This window comes from Marmota marmota, unplaced genomic scaffold (assembly GCF_001458135.2).
Source record: "Marmota marmota marmota unplaced genomic scaffold, marMar, whole genome shotgun sequence".
NCBI classification, from domain to species: domain Eukaryota; kingdom Metazoa; phylum Chordata; class Mammalia; order Rodentia; family Sciuridae; genus Marmota; species Marmota marmota.
The window spans coordinates 26,958,151-26,976,192 of record NW_026000037.1 but is presented as its reverse complement, the minus strand read 5'-3'; the positions used below and the strand labels follow the sequence as shown (position 1 = coordinate 26,976,192).

At 35.9% G+C, this 18,042-nt stretch overlaps 1 protein-coding gene across 1 annotated transcript in view; it reads right to left on the bottom strand.

Moving 5' to 3' along the window:
- Thsd7b (thrombospondin type 1 domain containing 7B) overlaps positions 1–18,042 on the bottom strand; it is an 814,215-nt gene that overhangs the window by 505,823 nt on the left and 290,350 nt on the right. Inside the window, exon 4 of the mRNA XM_015479140.2 lies at positions 9,249–9,497. Within this exon, the coding sequence (XP_015334626.1) occupies positions 9,249–9,497 (249 nt within the window). The remainder of the gene's footprint in view (positions 1–9,248; positions 9,498–18,042) is intronic.

Sequence of the window (18,042 nt, the reverse complement as noted above, 5' to 3'; positions counted from 1 at the left end):
CACCGGCAATTGGCAAAATCTCTAAAGAAATTTAGAACATTTATCGCTATCAGTATTGTTTACTACCTCAGAGAAAATGCCAACCCAGCAAGAAGCAGAGGGGGGAAAAAAAGCACCCAGTCAGAAACTTCTATACTCCTTTTTGAATGTGGATCATTTCATAGCCCTTGCTCATCCTCTTTTACTTTATGTTTTTCAAAAGCTCTATCTATGTTTAGTTACAAATCACTCGGCAGCCATAAAAACCGAGCACCCTGAACACCACCAACCTGAGAAAGTGTCTCAGGATCTGACAGAATAAGAAATCAAAGGAGTCCGCTCAGCTAAACATTACTCCCCTTCTCCTTTAGAAGCCGTTACAATGATGGTCCTCTGGCCTCCGGAAAACTTCGCTTCTTGATGCCCAGGACACTCGCTTTAATGACTAAGCCTGTGTCAAAGACCACACCACTCTGATGCCTTCCAACACGTCCTCATTTTGTCCTCCTGCTTAGGAGGGAAACATGGAGAGCCTCAAAGACCAGAGTCCCACCTCTTAGGAGTGAGAAGCACTTTGAAGTTGGCTGTGTGAATGCCTCAAGTTGAGCAGATGAACATGGAATAAAGAAATGAATCAATCTTTGTGGCCCCCTACCCTTGCAAGTGTGCAGGATCAATTGCTTTTTACAAAGGGTCTGTCTGAATAAAATAAACATGGCATTTATTTATTTGGCTACTAGGGTATCATAACAGATCCTTCAAGTAATAAAAATAACAGCCAACATTTTCTGACTGCTTATTCTATTCCAGGGACTGCACCAATGAGTTTAGGTGCATTGCTTCATTTAATCTCCTAACAACCCATGACAAAAATATCACTTCCCCTTTTACAGATAAAATAATTGGTATAAGGAGTAGGTAACTCTGGGGCTGGGGATGTGGCTCAAGCGGTAATGCGCTTGCCTGGCATGTGCGGGGCGCTGGGTTCAATCCTCAGCACCACATAAAAATAAAATAAAGATGTTGTGTCCACCGAAAACTAAAAAATAAATATTAAAAAATTATTCATGTGTTCTCTCTCCCTCCCTCCCNCAAACACAATGGGAAATCATGTGATGATTTGGGGAAAATGTTGGCATGGTGTTGCAATTTAACCTTTCAAAGCACCATCCTGACTACTGGGTGGAGAAGGGGGAGGTGAAGCCAGAGAATTATGGAGGCCTCTGGAAGTCTAGAGGAGACCATGGCAGCTCCAGCTGTAGCAATAAGAGTGAGCATGGTGGGCAGGGATTAGATCTTGGATATATTTTAAAGGAGGAATCAATCTTTTAACAGATTAGAAATGGGATTGGAGAGAAAGAAAGGAGTGATGAATGACTTCAATGTTTTTTGTTTTTTTTTTTTTTTTGCCCCACATATTAGCAGTGTGATTTCTTGGCACTGAGTATTTAAGTCACACACTCCAGTGAAGGGAACTAAATCCCCAACATCAGAACAATCATATATTATAACTTTTCTCCTGGTACCTGAAACTCATTACCCAACTTCTTCATATTTCTTCTTATTTTAAGTGTACTCTTAGGAAATAGTCAATAAATGTATCCACACGAGGTAGAAACAGTTAAGATTTAATATGCTATCATTCTCAGGAGATATATATGTAGCTTAAAAAAAGAAACAGAGATTAACTCAAAGAAAGAGATCTTCTAACTGTGGAAATATATATCCTCATCAAGAGATACAGGAAACAAATTTTGGATTAAGAATGCCTACTCAAGATTTTGGAATTAAATAACTTAGATTTCCAGCCTGGCTTCCTGGGAGTCATGCTGTGCGATCCAGAGAGTCATAATTAAACTAGTCCCTAAATTGAGAGGGGGAAGGGAGTCAGAAGTAAAGAATTCATTGCTGTGAAGCAAAAAGTAGAGCTAGCTTAAATTATCAAAGTCTAAATCAGGAAAGTTGGCACATTCGGTGACAATTCTTAAAAGGCCTTCATCCTATTAATGTGACAGAAAGTAATGCTAATAGCAATAAGATGCCCAGACTAGCACATATTTACAGCAACCTCTGCCCTTTAGAATCCAAGCATTGTCACTTTTATAAGTCTTAGAATTGCTTACCAAGTATGGCTTTCTTTTTTCCTTCTTCCAAAGGCTTAGATTTAAGGCACAGCAACATGGAATAGAATCTTAAGTGATTTAATGATGGCAGATTGAAAGAATAATTGCATCAGTTAATAGTCATGTTTTGACTGAGCACATATAGATTTGCAAACACTCCTGGGCTGAAATGCTAGTGCAAGGTATTCAAATTAAATGTGTGTGTATATTAAAAATCAGTGTACTGCAGCATGACTAATTTATGATAATGTCTGTTGTCCTTTTAAAGTTGTAAAGGCATTTAGAAAAGAATTAACTTGTCATATTTTGCTCAACAGACGACCAAAATAAAGGGAACTGATCAAGCTTCATGCATTTTATGCTCCAGTAATTTTTTATTGGCTATTGATTATGGAAAGCCACTCTGAAGTGTAAAGCTCTTTGCTCTTCAGCAGATGGCTTTGCTTGCCAAACTCCACATATGTATTATTAATGGACTTCTATCGCTATGCACAGCACTTAACAGTACGTTAACTTTCTTAGACTAACTGGGGAACAAATCTTCCATCCAGGAGGACATCAAGTGGCCTGATGGGGACTCATGAAACAACACACACCAGAACAGACCGACTCAATAAAAAGGTTTAAAAATTGCTATTCCTTTCCTAAACCAGATTCTCCTGAGGTTAGACTTCCTCCAGTCCTCTACTGCTGCAGAAAAGCTGCTTACCTAAATAAAACCAGCACTTTCTAAAGGAATCCCTTAATTCATTTGAAAGTCCTTCTGTGAATCCCTGTTACGTGGAGGACATTAGGTACAGTGATAGAAATCAACGGGAGAAGATTCAGAAAACGCAGTTGGTAATGTGTCTGAAGGCAAACTCTATCCTCACCATTTCTGAAGCAACTCATATAACCATGATTTTCACCTGGAAAACCAAACATAATGTCAGCAGGAACATGAGGACCATTCTGGACCATGGCAAGCTTCACATGTCCATTTCTGTCCTGGATAGATTCCCTTATTTGATCTCTTTGATGATGTAAATTTCATCTTCTCTTTGGAAAAACACCTCTGAGTCCTTTGTGCACATTATTAAGTAGCCCTTTGCATGGAATAAAGTACTCTGTGAGCAGTACTGTTCTGGGGTGCTACACTCAAACATGTCATTTATCCAGTGTTTACTGAGCATTTACTATAAGCTGCACACTTTTTCTAGGTGCTACTCGAAAGCAGAGAAAAAAGAAACAAACAAACAAAATAGGTTACATCCACATGTGTGAGATGATGGATGAGAACATTATCAACCACTAAACATTCTTAGTGAACATGGTGATAATATTTTGTGTGCTCTAGTTTGAAACAGTAAAGTATAAAAGATTCCTAACATAAATAAGCTAAGTGACTGAAAATGTCAGTTCTCTGAATTCTCTGGTGATTAACACAGCGGCAGGCCCAAGAAGGTGCTAAGCAAACATCACCTCAAAGACATGTCCCTCTGTTTCAACTGGCAAAGGGTGCACATAATCAAGGCAGGTTCTCGTTCTCCATTCTTTCCTGGGCACCACCTCTGGTGTGAATACGTATCTAGAAATTCCATCAGCTAATCTCCAGAATTTTCTCAAGAAGAATAAATCCATCTAGAAAATCTAAAATTGAGATCAGTGCCTCAAAAAGATGTCAAGGAGAACCAGGCTGGTTGTTTAACAAGCAAATCAATGGGGTATGTGTGTGTGCAAGGGGCCCAGAGAAATCTATCAGCATGAGTCTGCACAGACAGAATTTTTGTAAAGAATTTCAAGCCTTCCATAATTAGGATCAATTCATACACACCAGAAACAGGAAGTATGGATTAAAAGAGCCTATCTATTCAGTGCCAGACCAGAGCATAGAAGGGATTTTTAACAAGTTGGCTTTTCTGAATAGTGATATCACAGTCTATCTATGTAATACTTGTCAGCCATCAAACTTTTGCCTTGAGATTTTCTTAAGAGTTTTACTCTGCATTGGTCACTGTCACCATTTAATAATGCTGTCTCCTATTCAATTTTGAACTTTAAATTATCATCTAAGAGATAGAACAGCCATTTTCACATGAAAACAGCTGCCTCCCTGTGGGGTGGCAGAAGTTGCTGGCGGGTCATCTGAGGTGTCACTTCTGAGAAAGATGTCTGCAGTTGACGTTTTATCAATATCCGTGTGTGTTAGTCACAGTGGCTCCAGTTATACTGGAGTTCTCTGGTTAAACACAAGGGATCTTGAATCACAGCTGTCCCAGAATCAGGTTGTGTCTCAGACCTGTGACATGAAGCATTTAAAACATTACAGTCCTGTGCCACTTGTCTTTATCCTGTCTAGTAAACAAAGCTGTCTCAACCTTTAAGGTGTTAAAATACATTTCTCCTTCCCCTTGATTGAGACATAGGGGCTCATGATTTAGGTGTTAATCAGGACACAGGAAAGAACCGAGTGCAAGGCATCTCACACACTGCATTTTCTCATAGTTTGGGGACAGAGGACAATGCCCAGTAATCACAGAGAACCGCAGCAAGAGTGAAAGTGGAAAGTGACAAGTGACTCTCTCATATCCATTCCCCATATCAGTATACTCTGTGAGTGTTATGTTGTAGATGGGGTAGGGGAGCATAAAATCGCCAGTCAACTGTGTAATGCTGGAGAAAGAAGTTTCTGGGGTCTGTGAGTTTTGGTCAAAACCCACACCTCTGAAACAAACTTAAGGCTACCCAGTGCTAACCCCCATGTCATTTTAAACCTTTGGCATCAGCATAACATAGATGGGTCTCTATGTCCTTTCAGGTTTGGTCACTTGTTCCAAGGCAATATCTAATGATTCCAAAGAGTAATTCTATGATGGACTCTTCTTGGTTACATTCCTTGTATCATGCCTCAGGGACTGACATGCAGGATTCATAGTTAAAATGGTGGTGAAGAAAGCCCAGCTGACGAGACTGTCCCAAAGAGCTAAGCAACTGAAAAATACTAATAGGTAGGGACTAAAGAACTTCTCTACTATACCTTGGAATGTTTTCCCCTCATCACCTGAGTAGCTAATTTACTCACTGCTTTTATTTTATTTTTATTTATTTTTTATTTTTTATTGGTTGTTCAAAACATTACAAAGCTCTTGACATATCATATGCTTTTAAATACCAATCCCCTCCTCAAACCCTGTTTGTTCAAATGAGGCTTTGTGTAATTCTATAACCTGTGCTGACTCCCATCACAGCATTCCAGAAGCTTTTACTTTCACCTTGCTCTAGTAGTTTATATTTTTCCATAACGTATACATCAAGTGTATAGTTTACTCATTTTCTTCATTAAGTTTCACAAGGGGAGGGAAAGTAGTCTATGGTATTCTCTGAAATACCCCAAACACTTAACATAGTACTTGGCATAAAGCAAGAACTCAATGTGTATTTGCTGAATGAATGACAACATATCTTCAATTGCAAACATGACAGAGGGTAAAAGCCAAAGCACATTCTGAGACAGTTGAAAAAATAGTATGAAGACTCAAGAGAAATGTACATTTACCTGCTGGGGAGAAATGGAGTGAATTAATTGTTTGATGCATAAGAATTGCTCATGAATTCTGGGAAAGGATAATGGGTATTTCCGTTCCCTAACAGATTTCTGTTTCCATTTGCCTTGTTCACAATGAATTTCAATCACTGATGTCAAACTAGAAACAGACGTTAATGCACACCTTTATTCTGTGTGGTATATCTTTCCTGTGGTAGAGGCCACAGCTCAGGTTTCAGACAAATAAGAATGTCAACTGATGTTAATTTTGTTGCTGTTATTTATTCATTCTTCTTCCGACAACCAAGTAAAATCATTAGTTTACACATCATTCTCAACAGAAAATGCAGGGGTTGATATTTCAGTGAATTCTCCAAGACAACTACTTCCTAAAGATTCATCATGTGAAAGGTTTTTTGTTTTGTGTTTACTAAATTCCAAAATCAGCAACATTTCCAAAAAATAGAATTAGGGGGCCAGGTTCATCACCAGTGAAATTTGCCAGTCTCAATTTTCAGACATTAAGGATCAATCAAATGAAGATCATTATGACTAAAAATAAATAAATAAAAATAAAAAATATAAAAACAAAATCAAATTTAAAAAAATGAAGATCAATGAAGAAATTCATCTTGCATACATATCAACTTATAATAATTCCAAACTTTTTGGAGTAAAAGATGGTGCATTTAATTATGCACATATATATGTATGTATATATAATATATATCCTTTTCTTCTATATAAGATATAAATACAAGATATATATTCCAAATAAATACATATCCTAATATATAACTGCATATATATTTTGTGTGTGTGTATATATACACACACACACACATACACTAATAGGTAGGGAATAAAGAACATCTCTACTATACCTTGGAATGTTTTCCCCTCATCACCTGAGTGTGTATATACATATATACATACATATATGCATATACATATACATACACACACACACACACACACACACACACACACACACATATATATATATCCTCTTCTTATCTTGGTTATTTTGGTGCAATCTTCACTGAGCCTATATGAGAATCAGTGTGATGTACTGGGAAGAACACTGACTTAAGAGCCAAAAGGATTTCAGCTGAAACCTTTTTTTTTTTTCTCAGAGACACAGATTTATTTAGGAAGGTAGATACACATTCAAGGGAGATCGCAGAGTATCTCAAGAGAGAGATGTGTTTTGGGGTAAAGGAGGAAAAAAATCCATTCAAGGGAGAATACAGTCCATCTCAACAGAGACAGCTTGAACTGAATCTTAACAATGTCGGTTTGTACATCCTTCACTCACAAAATTTCCCCATTTGGATTATAAACTGTCATTACTCTAAATAGTCTTTATATTTAGTTAATTTCTAAATCTGTTATAATTATTGGTCCACTATAAATACTCAATGAAACATAGGCATAGTTTAACAAATATAAATGCAACCCAACTTTCTTAGCATCATCAGGAAAGTTTTACTCTGACTTCAACAGAATGATAATAGTTATTGAGAAAAAAATGGGGTAAGTCTACTGATAAACTATTGAAATGGCAGGAAGTAGGCATTTGCCATTCCATGAAAAGAATAAAGACATAGGCACAAACACAATGCTATTTAACCCAGATTCCATCCCTTCCTGCCAATCATTAAGAAAACTTCTGAATTACACTTGTATGGGGAAAAAATGATTTTCAAATTACCCAGAAGAAATAAGTTTCTATCTCATGAAATGAATATAGCATGCAGTCCAAGGAAAGGAGGGGTTCTATTTATTGAGGAAAAAAAGTCCACCTGCAAATAGCAACAATAATGGTCACCCCTTTATTAGTGGCCCTGTATGCCAAGCACTGGGCCTGGCATGTTAGTATCTGGTCTCATTTTTCAACCCTATACCACAAACAATATTTTTAGACACATTCTACTGAAATGTGAAATGTCTTAGGGATATTGTATAGCTTGTTTAAGTTCACACAGCTAGTAAGTCATGGAGATGCAATTTTAATTCAAGTATATCCACTTTCAAAAGGGACAGAGACCCCAGAAACATGCCCTTTCCAAGTCTTTGTATGCTCAAAAATTAGTGTTTGGAAAGGTGGATATATACTGAACACAAAGAGAAGAATTCTGAGAGACTGTGGGTTAGTGTGTAAACGATCATGAACTTCATTTACCTCCTCTGCATGTAAAGTAAGAAGTCTTTTGGAAAAAAAAAAATCAACTCCAATCAAAATTGATTCCACTTGTGAAGTGAAGGATGGAATGACAAAGAATCTCACAACAGAAACTTGCCTTTCTAACCCTTACCTCAAAACACATTATTTCAGGGTTAAGGAACAGCCAGATTCAGCCCATCAGGCACACCTGTTGGGTTTATAACCCACCCGCCCTTCCCACGACACCAAATAATTAATTCACCCAAGAAACTACTTTTGCCTTGTTTTTGCTTTTGTTTGATGGCATGATTCTTAAATGTTATTAAGGCCATAAAATATGAAAAATATTTATTTTAAATAGATAAGAGTTTAAAAAATAAAGTTCAGGGGCTGGAGTTGTAGCTCAATGGCAGAGCACTTGCCTATCACATATGAGGCCCTGGGTTCGATCCTCAGTACCATATAAAAATAAATAAATAAAATAAAGGTATCATGTTAATCTATAACTTAAAAATTATTTTTTAAAGTTGAAGGCAGATGTCCAGCAGAAATTACCACAAATCCAACCTTAACAGACTTATGAACAGCCAGCTTAAATCAACATCTGGGAGCTGGGGTTGTGGCTAAGTGGTAGAGCGCTTGCCTACCATGTGGGAGGCACTGGGTTCAAGTCTCAGATATAAGCAAATAAAACCACATATAAGCAAATAAATAAATAAAGGTACATCAATAACTGATAAAAATATTTAAAAAAACAAGATCTGCTAGTATCAGACCCACCTGGCCCCCAGTAAGCCAACAATCTAAAGGAGGATATGCAGGAGGCCTTTATCTGATGAAATATAACCTGGACTATAACTGATACCAACATGATGAAATATAGTTATTAATAGATAACCCTTTTTTTCCCTCTGGCTCCCTAAAGTTTCTGGAATAGAAATCATGCCACAGAATGGCAGTAATATTTGCAGCCAAAACGCACTATAACCAGAGTGCTGTCACTCATGAAGAATGCAACCTCGGGAACTTTTTAAACTCTATGACCAGTAATGGACTCATTCAAAATTAGTATGAAGGTTTCAGAGGTTTTTATTAGAGTTAGGTGTGCCGTGTCAGATAATAAGAACTAATAATTACTAAGCATTTACTATGTGCCAAGTACTAGGTGAAGTAAGAACTGCTTGTAGATGAGTAAAGCAAGGCACTAGAATTAAGTAACTGGATTAAATCCATATAATTAGAAATCCACAGAAGCAGGACTTGAACACAAGGAGTCGGCATCAAAACCCATGCTCTTAACCCACCACCCTATAATGTCAAGTATGGAACTTCTATACCAAGGAAAGACTCAATAAGTGAGTCTTAGCTAATTTTATTATTGTCAACATCCCTACCACCACTCCAAATGATGTCATAAAATAAAATAAAAATGTTCGTACCAAAGAATGCACACTACCTGGGACATGGTTGCAGAAGGTCTCCTTCAACAATGCAGGCCTCTTTCTCTAGAAGTTCTGGACACTCCTTTCCACCCCCAATGGCAATGTGCTTCACCTTCCGGCTCCTGCTCCTAAATCCTGGTGATAGATTCCCTGAACGGCACGTCTTGGAGCAGGGGCTCCAGGAGGTCCACTCGGAGGTTTCACAGTCTTTTGGCATGAGGCAAGGTTGAACAGTCAGCGGGAAGGAGTCCTGCATACAAAGGCTGAAGGACAATAGCAGAAAACATGAGGACAAGATGAAATAAATGCAATCAACATAATTTTAAGTTCTGACCATGAGAAGAAAAAATTTAAATTTAGTGTAAGCTTTAAAGAAGAAGACATATACTTCTTAACAGTACATCAATGATAGCATACTAGAGGACATCACTTTTAAGAATGTGTACTCTAGGCAGGCTTGGTGGTGCATGCCTATAATCCCAGTGACTCAGAAGGCCAAGGCATAAAGATCACAAGTTTAAAGTCTGCCTCAATATAGCAAAAACCTATCTCAAAAAAAAAAAAAAAAAAAAATTAAAAAGCACTGGGGTGTGGCTCCTTGGTTAAGTATCCCTGGAACAAAAAAAAAAAAAAAAAAAAAAAAAAAAAAACCCGAGATTGTATACTCTATTTTACTGGAAACAATGAAGCTCTTTTACTTCGGCAAAATACATATGGAATGTGGGTACATCTTATCCCTGTTCAGAGCATTATCAGAAACAACAGAAGTCCTTAATAGGGTGTTTCACTGAGGATGCAGCCCACTATTACCATTTATTGACTGGTTCCCAACTGTGCTGCACTTCACAGGCCACAACAATTATAGGAACTTAGATTTTATTATCTTCATTTTGCAGATAAGAAAATTTAAGTCCAGGAAGGCTATATAACCTGTTCTTCACCAAACAGGTACGGGAAGCTTTAGAGCCATCTACCTATTCCTATAAATATTTAGAAATTTTTAAAATAGGGTATTGATTGTTTCCTCACACTGTTAGGCTCTGAGCATCAATTTCCTAATCTGCAAAAATTGAGTGAAATCAAGTAGACTGAGAGTTTAATTGCAAAATATAAATAATGGGATGAGATAATGTGACATGGTGATGAAGCCAACATAAAAGCATTTATGAGGAAGAGCACCAGTACTAGTAAAGTGGAGATGAATCCAGGGGCAGAAAGGGAGTGTTTAGGGAGAAGGGTATCTGAGCTGCAATTTTAAAGATAAATGGAAGCTTCTTAGGCACAAAGAGAACACTATTATAAGTCAAGGGGCAGCATATGCAAGCCTTGAAATCACACATCATGAAAACGGAAATACTGGAGATGGCTATACATCTCCCAAGAGCCAGCTGTTTAACTTTTAGGAATTTTGCAAGACGCTTGACTATATTTCTGTAACCTGAAATTGGCCAATTTGGGAATATTTACACTACAGAAATTGGCAACTGCTATAAATCAAATCCTCTCTTCCTAACCCCTGAGGATGAATTGTTAAACCTTTACAAGCTCTCTTGGGAAACACTAAAAGCTAATTTGTTTTGCTGAAACTAAGAAATTAGATAGATATTATGAGAGTTCTTCAAAAGCTGGCCTAGAAAGGTTTCACATCATGGCCTAAGAAACATGGATTTGACCGTATGTGCAATAAAATCAAACTCATAGCAAATATAATATTTCAAAACATTAATTGGCATTCTTTTCATCACTTCATTGTTAGCCTTTCATTTTTTACTCAAAGGCATCCATTACTTTGGGAGAAAAAGTATAGTTTTCATAGAAATGTACACTAAAGAAAAGTCAGTATTCTAATGCTGACTTCCAAAATTGAGCCTGTGAACTCTAGTAGAATAAGGGGCTACAGTCAATTTAATAATGGCCCCTCCATATGTGCTCAGAGAGAGAAGTCTTAAATTGCTTCCGAGTTCCTAACATGGAAAAACTCACATATAAAGGAGCTACTATTTACAAAAGATAGTAATCAGAAGGGAGTAAAACAAGTTCATACTTGTCCACATTGATGAATAAATTATAGTGAGATTTCCATACTGGCATCCCTCAGTAAGCCATTGACAGTTAATAGGTCATTCCAAAAGAAAAAGAGAAAATAACATAAAACAAAATTTTGATACAGTATTTACTTTTGTACAATCTAGTTAGATCATATTAGCAATTCTAAAATGAAAAGAGCAGTATAAACTACATTACCATTAATCCAATGTGGTGTTTGGGGGACCTGGAATAAAAATGCACTAGGAAGAATGTCTCCTGCAAAGCTACACCCAACCACCCAACGAATGTATTGTCACTGTTTGGGGGCACTATGGAGTGGAGTAAGGGAACCACCTCATTCTTTAGTGTGACATAATTAGAAAACTGTCAATCAACGAAGTTTCTAGGTTTTGACTTTTCTGAAACCATTATAATAAGTTCTAACCCTCAGCAACTCGAAATGCAACCTCATTTTTGGAGATAGGGTCTTTGAAGAGGTGATTGATTAAAAATGAGGCATTAAGGTGGGTCTAATGCAAAATGACTAGTGTCCTTATGAGAAATTATTAGGACACACACAGAAGAAAAATCAAGAAAAGTCACAGAGAAGACAGCCACAAATTGAAAGAGAGAGGTCTAAGAAAGGAGTGCTGCCAACACCTCCATTTTTTACTGCCAGATTCCAAAAAATAGGAAACATATTTTGGTTGATTATCCATCCAGTTTGTGCCATTTATTATGGCAGCCTGAGCAAACTAATGCATAAACTTAATAAAGTTTTTCAAGGTGTACGTGTTTTTAGAAATGAGTTTCAATTTACAAGATGGACTTTCTTCTTCCTATAAAGTCCAGCAGGATTTAGTTCCCTGTGGTAGAAGTGGTGGCCTGGTTCTTCCCACTTACCAGATTCTACTCCCATCTCTCTCACACAGACTGGACTGTTCCCATTGGAGTCACTAGTCTCCAACAACAAAAGTAAGTGCATGGAATTACACTAAGTGAGGCTTTTGCATTTTTAGAAAGGGATCTTCTTTTGTTTTGAATAAGTTTTTTTGTTAAGATAAATCATATGTCCCATTGGTTACAGATTTACTTATTTTAATGTTAGCTACAACAATCCATCCCCTTGGTTGAAATGATGAAAACATCAGGCCCTTTCTAATTTGATTAATAAGATTACATTTAACTAGAATAGAGGAAGGAACAATAGGTGATAAATCACAAATATCTGGATCCTAGATTCTGTATCACAATATAGTAGTATGATTTTAATTTCTTGACTACCTAGTTTTGTAATCTGCACAAGAATAAAATACTAATAAAATGTGATTTGCTCACACCCAAGGGTAGTGTAAGTAGAATCACCTTAAAAACTATAGTCCACAAAGAAAACTGTCCAGAGACAGAAATGGGAATCAATTATTTCATAGAAGGCACGTGTGTCTTTTTAATGAAACAGACAGACACTCAGACACTGTTGATTTTTCTTTTAAACAGGAGATGCTATGGTAATTATACCTCCTTGACATTTACAGAGCATGCTGTCTTCTGTAAATTACTTCGCAAGTATTCAACTGTAAAGAGAATCTTTGAAACCTAAAAATTACTATAGGTTTTTTTTTCTTTCTGAAAATATAAGGAAATCTCTCAACTTACAAATAAGGTCAGAAACGCTTCCAAAATAAAAAAGAGTAGTGAAGTACCCCTAATTCATTAGTACTTCAGTTACCAGCACTTTAAAACAATATTAAATATTTCAAATACACAGAAAATAGATTAACAAATACTCTGATATCTTTCAAGTAAATACTAAGATTTAGATTTAGCTCAAAATTTTCTCATATAAATTTTTTAAAAATTACAAATCCAGGAAAATTCACATTATCTTTACAATTGTAGTTACATTTCTGTTTTCCATTATATGACCACTATTCTCAAATTGTTTTGTTTTGTTTTTGTTTCAGGGCCAGGGCCTTGCATGTGCTAGGCAAGTGCTCTGCCACTAATCCCCAACTCCTCAAATTGATTTGCATTATTTTAGATTATATATTACACTTTAAATAAATATACATACATTCATAAGTAGCAAATAGCAGTCACAAGTTTCTTAAAACTTGAATCAATATTATTTTGTTACACCACTTGTCCTAGAAAATATTTTCCTTGTGTAATAACGTGACTTCTAGATCTACATGTTAATAAATATGGATAGAGTTCACTTATTTTTATTGCTGACTTATATTCTAATATGCAGCAATTCATTTATTCATTCTCCAATTAGGGGCTCTTTGGTTGTGCTCAATGTCTTGCAATTCCACAGGTAATGTTTTGAACCTCCTTGTACATGTAAGAGATACTATTATTGCCTAGAGTTGAGTCATGAATACTTGCATTCTCAAATGTATTAGATATGATCTTATTTCTCCTTTCCTACCTGTTCTCAGTTCTTGGTATTCTTCAACTTACTTTTCAAAAACATTGAGAAAATTCATTTCTTTTCCAGATTACCATTGAGCTTCATGTTCTCTTCATCCCTTTAGTGATGACTCAGATTTTCTAATCTGTGAATCCGCCCACAGTGCCTGCATATTGGGGCATGCAGAATAATGGCCCCACTCCCTCACCACCCAAGATGTTCACAAGTACTGGCTGGAATCTGTGAATATGTAACCTTATGTGGCAAAGGGGGTTTTGCAGATGTAATTAAGAATCCTGAGTTGGTTTGATAATTCCAGAGTATCCAGGTGAGCCCAAAGCTATCACAGAGTTCTTGTAGAATGAGAAAGAAGGGTCAGAGAGTCAAAGAAGGAGATGTGAAGATAGAAGCAAAGGTTGAAGCAATGCAGGGTCTCTGAACTGAGGAATGCAGACAGCTTCCAGATGCAGGAAAAGGCTAGAAAATGGCTTCTCCCCAGAGCCTCCAGAAAGAAGATGCATTGCTTTACCTCCATTTAAGATATTTTTTTTATCTGTTATGTTTCTACCTCTATTTTTTTTCTTATATTTCCCACAATTAGTTTTTTGATTTTGCATGTGATATGTTATTGTGGCAAAAATGTTAATTCCCCTTGTTCAGCCTTTCCTCTTGTAGCTTGTGCTTTTTATGCCATACTTTGGAATTTTCCCCTATCCCAGTACCATAATGTCATACTCTCATAATTTCTCTTCCAGAAAAAAATTTTATACCTTCCTTCTTCATTATTTAAATCATCAATTTGATATTCATCTTCATGTATGTTTTATAGGTCCTCCATTTTTTTAAACCATTACCAGGCAGATGTTTAACCTATGTAATTTTTATGTCTTTGCCCTACTTTCCATGTTTTTTTTTCTTTCCAAATGACTTTGCCAAAATTATCTACTGATTTTAAGCATATTTTGTAATTAGATTTTAATGTTCACGATTTCTTTATTTTGAATTATTCTTTTAAAATATCATCCTATCTTTATTTCATGACTACCATAGTTCATCTTGTATCTTTCACAATATTAAAGTGAGTTTTAAAACTATTTCTTGCTTCTTACATTATCTCATTCTATTCTGACTTCTGCTTATTTTGGTCTGTTTCACATTGGACTCCGCTCAAATACCTGGTGATCCTTTGTGATAGGGACTGGGATAAGAAATAGCAAATGCAAACTGGAAGCCCTCTGGTTATAGGTAGGGCTTATCAAATGATAGATATTACCATCAGCTAACAATGCAAAGGTCAGGCCATTTTACTGGAGCAATTTAAATATTGGTCTCCATCAGGCTTTACTTTTAGCTTGCTTCTTTCCCAAGATAAAAATCTCCTGTCATTTGCTTCACCTGTGTAGATCTGGATGTTAGATTTTTGGTAGCTGACTAGAGAAAGGAAGCATGCTTACAAACTATGTATGGATTTTTAGAGAACATGCATGATCAAAGGATAATGTTTTATACTTATGTGATCTTCTGCAGGTAAGAGGTTAATGTTTAGAACCATTAAACATGCTCATCCTTGGTCATTTAGCATCTATAATGTCTAGTACTTCCAAGAATCTTATATTAAAGTTGGAACAGAATAAGCTACAGTACTGTAACAAACTGGAATCTCAACACTTTATCAAAATCAATATCTTATAATTTTCCTAAATGAATACACCATAATGAATCTTACCATCATGTACATCCTTAAGAATGGGGGGTGTGAGCTAGATTAATAGATATACCATGTTTATATAATTATGTCAAAATGAATTCTAATGTCATGTATAACTAAAAAGAACCAATAAAAATGTCTTTAAAAAAAGTCTTCCTTTATTTTTATTTCCATTATTTATTCCATTTTGGTCTCTTCATAAAATTTGTTGTAGGTTATCCAGCTTTCTGCATTTATTCCTCTAACTTAAGCCTTAAGGATTCAGCTTGTGTCTACCTTACAGATTCACCATCTGGAATATGTGGCTTCCAAGTTCACCTTTAAAAAGGGAGGGGCGAGCAGGAAGATGGCTCAGGGCGACTCGTGACTTTTGACTGGAAGTGGCTTCTCTCACTTTTGCCCATGTCACTGACCAGAACTCAGACAACTGGCTCTAATATAACTACAAAAAAGACAGTGAGATAAATTTCCATGCATCAAAGAAGAGGCAAACGTGATAAATCAATAGATGTGTGTCTAATGCAATTATGCTATGTAAATTGTGTCACTTCTAACACATTTTCCAACTGAAGGAGGGCTTTCTATTTTCTCCATGCTACTGCATGATTTACCACTCATCTGGTTTTCAGCTCCCTAAATTTGCTGATCTTTCTTTTCAGTGGAGATATATTTTGCCATCGCATTTGTGCTTAAGAGTTTGTGTCTTTTTATTCATTACTGTCATTTAAAAAGGCTTCCAGAAAAGAGCAGAAATACATGTTTGTGTTCATTTTGTAATTTATGACCAGAAACAGAAAAGTTATGTGACACAAAGCTTTGCCAAAGCCATATATTAATCCCATCTATAAATCAATGTATTCCTAGAGAGCTAAATTTACCTTACACAGGGAGAAAGTACTGATTAGAGTAATTAAAAATGTATGAGTTAAGAGTCTAATTGTGAAAGTATTTCCATTTATTTTACTTTTGTTCTAAATTAAATAAAATCAGTGTATCTAATTGAATATTTCCAAAATAGACTTCATAGTTAAAAAGTAATTCTTTGTAAACGTGAAATTGCAACTATGAAAGCACTTTAGAAACCCTTAATAAAACCGTGGGCCATACAAAAGCATTGTTTTGCAATTACTTAGCAAAAAACACTACTATCCATATGGCAGCCCCATACCCAAATCAGAGCATAACAACAAGGGAACAGTTGCTCCTGAAGCTTACAGATTCTAACTTGGGGAATATTTGCAAGATCACATCATGAAAATAACACCAAGGAATAAAAATGTGAGTGAAAAAAAAAAAAAATGGAGACAAATGAGCCAGAACTGAGACCAGCTTAAAGGAGCCTAGATCTGTGAAATCAGACAGGATGTATGCTATTAGTTTTAATGATTTTGACTCCAAACTGGTAGCATTTGTCTGCCACAAGCCCAGATAATAGGAATGTATGAAAAAAATGACAAGTATGATAACTGGAATAAGGAAAATATGCATATGCCAAGGCTTATGTAAATCCCTAACTGCTTGAGAAAACAGAACCCAAAATGAGCCTTGCCACCTACTACAACATGAGATTCAGCAAATAAAGATATTTCAATAAACAGAGTTTTATAAATAGAGACTTGAAGATAATTTTGAAAATGTTAGTTTACCAAGAATGTTAACCTACCAAGAAAAATCATTGAGGATTACTGAGAAACCTTAGCTGGAAAAGTGCATGAACTTTCTTTTTTCTATGACCTCCTTTCTTAGCCAAATTAACCTGGTACTTATGACTTATTTATCTAAGGTTAGTATTTACAGCTAACAGGGGCACAAATTGGGATGTACAGCCTGTTTTTTTTTTTTTTTTTTTAACTTCTCATATAAAACTGTATGATTAAAACCTCTCTTAATTTCTTATCTCCATTTATACAATTTTAAATTTTTCAATAGGTAATAAACCTAAAATCACATAGTAAATCTAAAGTAGCAATATGAAGTTAGGTTTTAAATGTGCTGTTCAGTTTCTTCTGTGGAACACAAAGATTGTTCTATAGATATAGACATAAGCATACAGATATATGGAGATATTAAATTTTTGAAAAGGAATATCCTTGAGTGTGATGTTATATCAAAATAGAATGTGTTCAGTATTATGATCATTTCCCGTCACTAGAAAACATTATTCAGCAGATTTAAAATGCAGTGCAAGTTTCAGAATATAACAGATTTAATCTTCTCCAAATTTCTTGGACAGAGCACTAAGTATGATATGTTGGTTCATATTTGTGGGTATGCATGTAACCAGTTAGAGATGAAAGCTGTATCAGCAATCATCTGAAGGTTATGGCTACTACTTTCATTTTATAGAGATGGAAACTGAGGCTCCCCAAAAGAGAAACAATTTTGTAATGAATAAACAGCAAAACTATAGATTGACCAAGGCTAAAACTGAATTACTGTGCCTTTTAGTTCAAAACCATGTTGGCATGGGAGAACTGTGCTTGTTTACAGACTCAAATTTATAACATCCTAAAGTTGCATTAAAAAGAAAAAGCCTACTTAGCCTCCAGGTTTGGAAAACAATGGCAGTTACCTAACTTGGAAATTCCTCTATCAAAACCACCCTCTTGACAAAAAAAAAAAAAAAAAAAAAAAAAAAAAAAAAAAAAAAAAAAAA